Raw genomic sequence first — 4,580 nt, forward strand, 5'->3', positions numbered from 1 at the left:
TCAGTGAGGTGTGTCATCTGCCCCTCCAAGGCCCCTTCCGCGGCACCTCAGCGGCAGGAGGCTCGGACGCTTCCTTCCGCAGGAGCTCGGCCGATGCGCGCTGTCAGTGACTGGGCGGTGACGCAACCACCGTCACTGGACGATTCAAACCGCCCCGGTGTGACGTCACAATCACCGGCAGTGCCCAATTATTCGCTAACCGACCCGCACAGGTGTGTGACGTCAAACTATGCCGTCATAGGCTGTGGAAGCATCCAGTGAAATTCGTTTCCACTAACACGGCGTCTGGTTGGTCGAATCCGGTCCGACGTCACACCTGAAGGCCTCATACCTGTGACGCCACACCTGGATGACGTCACACTTTCCAGGACCGGTACTACGCGGCCGGCCGCCGCTGAGCGGAGGGAGCGGCCAACCGACACCGGATGGCCGGCTTCAAGGGCACACCATCAATCGATATTTGAACCAGGCCCGTCTCGTGGCACGACGCTGGGCGGCTCGGCCTCGTTGGCAGCACGCTGGGGCAGTTAGCCGGCTGTGTGGCACTGCGACCGTGCCGGACGCTCGCCATCTCTCTCGTCTCTGCGCTTTTCTGGAACGTGCCGCGCGCTGCACGCCCGCCGGCGCGGCGGTCCGAGGAGTGACGTCACGACCGGAGCGGGCCGCCACTGCGCGGCTGAATCACGACCAGTCTGTTCCAGGGAGCGCAGCTCGGCGACGCAGCTGTCATAAAGCTGGTGCCCGCGGCCGGCGCCGTTATACCTCCTGCGACAGCCGCAAGCTCGCAACGCGCTTGGTGAGCACGAGCAGTCAGTGTGTGGACATCCAGAGAAGTTTGTGAAGAGGAGAGACGCTATGAGGCCGGCTGGGATCGTGCTCGTTCTCTGCGCGGCGGCAGCGATGGCGGCCGCCGCTCCCCAGGCCAGCGCCGGGGCGCGGCCGATCCAGTTTGTGTGCAGCCGCAGCGAGTGTTCCTGTGAGGACCTGGACGGACTGGAGATGGTCACCTGCGACTGCAGCACCGGCGGCAGCAATGAGGTGAGCAGTCAGAGCCTAGGGACAACGCCCAGTGGCCAGCTGCGCAGTATGGCGGACGTGGCAGCCGGACAACGGCCCGGCTCACCGCCGGCAAACGACCGTATGAAACGAACCGAATCGCCGCAGTTGCGCCGCTGAGATGGGCTTAGTTTTCGCTATGTCGGTGCTAAAAAAACCCTCGCTCGCAAATGTTTCAGGGCAAGAAACAGTATCAACAGAAAGAGATCCAGTTCAAATGTTAAAAAACAGGTTTTAGTACAAACAGTGAATGGCCTTGGCTCGGCGAGTTGTGCAACTTTCACGCCAGTTGCAAACTCGACGGCGGTTGTCTAGAGAGAGCCGAAGCACTCGCGCTTCAGTTCAATTCTGGTCACATGCCGCTCTCGTTTGAACGCAACGGTCGTTTGAGTTTCTACTTTTGGCCAATGGAAACCGGTTTCTTAGCACACCGCACCACTCGACATTCATGCTGTTCCATGAACCCCTCTTGTGAAACATCACACCTATGTAGATGCGGCATACCTCTCCCATAATGCACCCACATTGACTTGTTACCCACAAGGTCTTCACTTTCCCAAACTAACTCTAAACTTATTTTTCAGCATCTGATGCTGGGGGCAAGGAGCGAGGCGTACCTGTCGGACCGCACCCGGAGTCTGCGGGTGCACAACTGCAGCCACGTCAGCCTGGTCTCGGAGGCCCTATCGAACGCCATCTCGCTGGTCGACCTGGAGCTGAGCGACATCGCCAGTCTGGAGCTGCAGGCCAGCTCCCTGTACACGGAGGGCGGCCCGCGGCGGCGGGTGACCGTGCAGCGCGTGGCCGATCTCCAGGTCCACGAGGAGGCCTTCAGCCAAGTGACGCAGCTGCAGGAGCTCAACATCGCCGAGGTCGTCACCGGCCCGCTGCCGCTCGACGGTCTGCCCGACGGTGCCGACGTGGTAAACATGCACATCACGGACTCGGTGGCTGAGGACCTCAGGATCGTCGTCGACAAGTCCGACAACGTCACCGTGTCCAAGTGCAAGCTGGATTCGCTCAGTGTCAGCATCGGCGACGTGCTCTCCGTCGCGGTCACCGACAACACCATCAAGAGGGTTGACACACTGCGCATCAACGCGCGCCCGAACGCCCACTCGACCGACTCCAACAACATGACCCTCGTGCGCAACACCATCTCGTCAATGGACTCGTGGGACGTCGAGATGACGCTGGACACGATCGAGATCGTCAACAACACCATCGGCAGCCTGCTGGCGCCGCTGCGCGTCGAGTTCACCACTGCCGCCGTCAAGGGCAACGAGATCGGGCGGCTCGGAGCGTCCGTGTTCTCAGAGTTTGTCCGGCTGGACCCGGTGAACCTGCGCTTCGGCGAGAGCCCCGAGGAGTTTGCCTTCACGTTCGCCGAGAACACGCTGCGCGCCTCGGCTAACGGCAGCTACGGCCTCTTCCTGACACCAGCCGACGAGAAGGACAGCTACTCGGCGCTCTACCGCATCTACGGCAACCGTTTCGCGTGCCGCTGCGAGGAGCTCAAGGAACTAGTGAGCGCCGGCGAGGAGGAGTATCTCAAGGATGACGACGAAGATCACAGCGATGGTCTCTTCCAGCTGGAGGACGTCTATGGAGCGCTCTACAGCACCAGTAGGTGCGTGGAGGGCAACAAGGTGCTGGACCAGTACCGGCTCCTCTCTTACTCGGACGACTTCGAGTGTCTGAAAACGGTCAGTTACGACAGCGGCGCCTCTTCGGCTGTCGCTGGGGCGCTGACCATCCTGCTGGCCGCCTCTGCGGCGCTCGGGATGGCCGTCTGAGAAGTCAGCAGTGACAACCACCATCTGTGCTCGCTAACCAGCCAACCGCCGCAGTCAAATCGCGCGCACCCTCTGCGACCGCTGCGCTTCGGGAGAGGACGTCGGCCCCGCGAGGGGACCGGGATCGTGATGCTCTGAACTGACTTGTCAGACTGCCATGAAGGACCGAGGATCGCCTGGAGGATCGCCTGCACCCGGTGCTCGAACGTCTCATTCCGCTGCCCCGCTGTGCGGTCGCACACTAGTCACATCAACCGTCAAAATACTAGACAACCTACACCGCCAAAATAGATTAAGTCTGTCATGGCCAACTCCAAGTCCAGCGGACTTTTAGTCGGGATGTCTTACCGTTGGATCGTTCAATATTCGGATACTGTAACCAGCGGGAATCGTCCATGCAATACCGTAATCAAAATTACGACGGTTGTGTCAGTAGATACCTTATCTATGGTGATATTTTAACGTGCCTGTTTGTGTGTGATGCGAGTGGCTCAACTGTGTGCTACCGAACGCTTTGTGTGCGTATGTTTGGATTTTGATATTTGTCATCTGCCATTATTGAAGTGTGCTTGTCAGCGCCATCTCATTCTCATCCGGAACCAACATCATTTTGATATTGCGAGATAATGTGTTCAAGCATATTGCGACACGTGTCCACTGATAATCTATGTATGTGCTTTTGTTGTACATAGCAAGAAGCAATTTGATAAAAAAAATAGATCATGTTCATCATCAAGCTCACTTTTGTATGTTTTACCAAAACTCTGCACGCTTATGAACATGAAGAGTTGCTAAGACGAACCACAAGAGATCTGGAAAAGGGGGAGACACCAGCATGTGCTACACTGCTACACTGATGTGCTACACTGCTACACTTACTGGTTCTCATGACCGATGCAATAAGTGAATACGGATACCTATGGTGACCTTGAATTTGGAACACGAGTGTCTGATGAGTGTCGATCGGGAACTCCAGTATTGGGAGCACGAGCACGAGTGAGGTGACGGGACACAGCTTAGATTAGGGTCGCTCGGTGTTTTGTATCGTTTATAGCTGGATCGTTGTTCAACGGGCGCTTTGTACATATTTTTTCTCAATACAGGTTTTAAATTACACAACTAAGTTTTCATCCCCCCTCCCAACCACCACCGCAAAAAGTGACGAACACCGTTATGAATCATTACAAAGAGATGTCGAGTCATCTAACTCTACTGAGTCACCACTGAAGGGAAACGTGACGTTATGCGTCACTTCCTGCAACGCAAAAATACAATAAATGGAAACATCCATCCTCACGCCATAGTACGTCACCAGCGCGTGACTTCACGACTACACATTGAAATGAGTCAGATTCATGATTTAAATGATGTAATTCAAGGGACAGATAATAGGAGAAGGTCTAGGGGAACATTCTACACAAAGTTGTGTAACGGTCAATAATCAAGCCTTTGCAATATTGTGTTTAGTTCCAGCATTTCTACCAGTAGCAGGCCGGGAGGGTAACATTTGTACGAAATGAGTGCAGTTGGCCATGCCGTCAGGAGGGCATACTTTCTATGCATTGAATGCGTTGCTAAAAAGAGCACAATCCGAAGAATTTCGCAAGCTATCAATAGTGCTCAATTCTCTCAGACCGTTCGTAGAAAACAAAACTAATACACCTTTTTGCGTTAGCTTTTGACCATGGGGCAAAACATTTGTAGGTACACATTCGCCATATAGGTGGC

At 55.5% G+C, this 4,580-nt stretch overlaps 1 protein-coding gene across 1 annotated transcript; it reads left to right on the forward strand.

Annotated features, from left to right (window-relative positions):
* The first annotated feature begins 396 nt into the window (after window positions 1-396).
* LOC122388517 lies at window positions 397-3,968 on the forward strand. The gene is made up of 2 exons (XM_043379697.1): window positions 397-1,038; window positions 1,641-3,968. The coding sequence occupies exons 1-2, from the start codon at window positions 856-858 to the stop codon at window positions 2,850-2,852; spliced, it is 1,395 nt and encodes a 464-aa protein (XP_043235632.1). The 5' UTR covers window positions 397-855; the 3' UTR covers window positions 2,853-3,968.
* Window positions 3,969-4,580: the final 612 nt, after the last annotated feature.

Source organism: Amphibalanus amphitrite, unplaced genomic scaffold (assembly GCF_019059575.1).
Source record: "Amphibalanus amphitrite isolate SeventyFive unplaced genomic scaffold, NRLGWU_Aamphi_draft 000325F_arrow, whole genome shotgun sequence".
NCBI lineage: Eukaryota > Metazoa > Arthropoda > Thecostraca > Balanomorpha > Balanidae > Amphibalanus > Amphibalanus amphitrite.

What these genes read in the sequence shown, in the direction of transcription:
- LOC122388517 (XM_043379697.1), top strand. Translation starts at nt 856, where the DNA reads ATGAGGCCGGCTGGGATCGTGCTCGTTCTCTGCGCGGCGGCAGCGATG. An exon ending in GCACCGGCGGCAGCAATGAG is followed by an intron (nt 1,039 to 1,640) that starts GTGAGCAGTCAG and finishes CTTATTTTTCAG; the next exon opens with CATCTGATGCTGGGGGCAAG.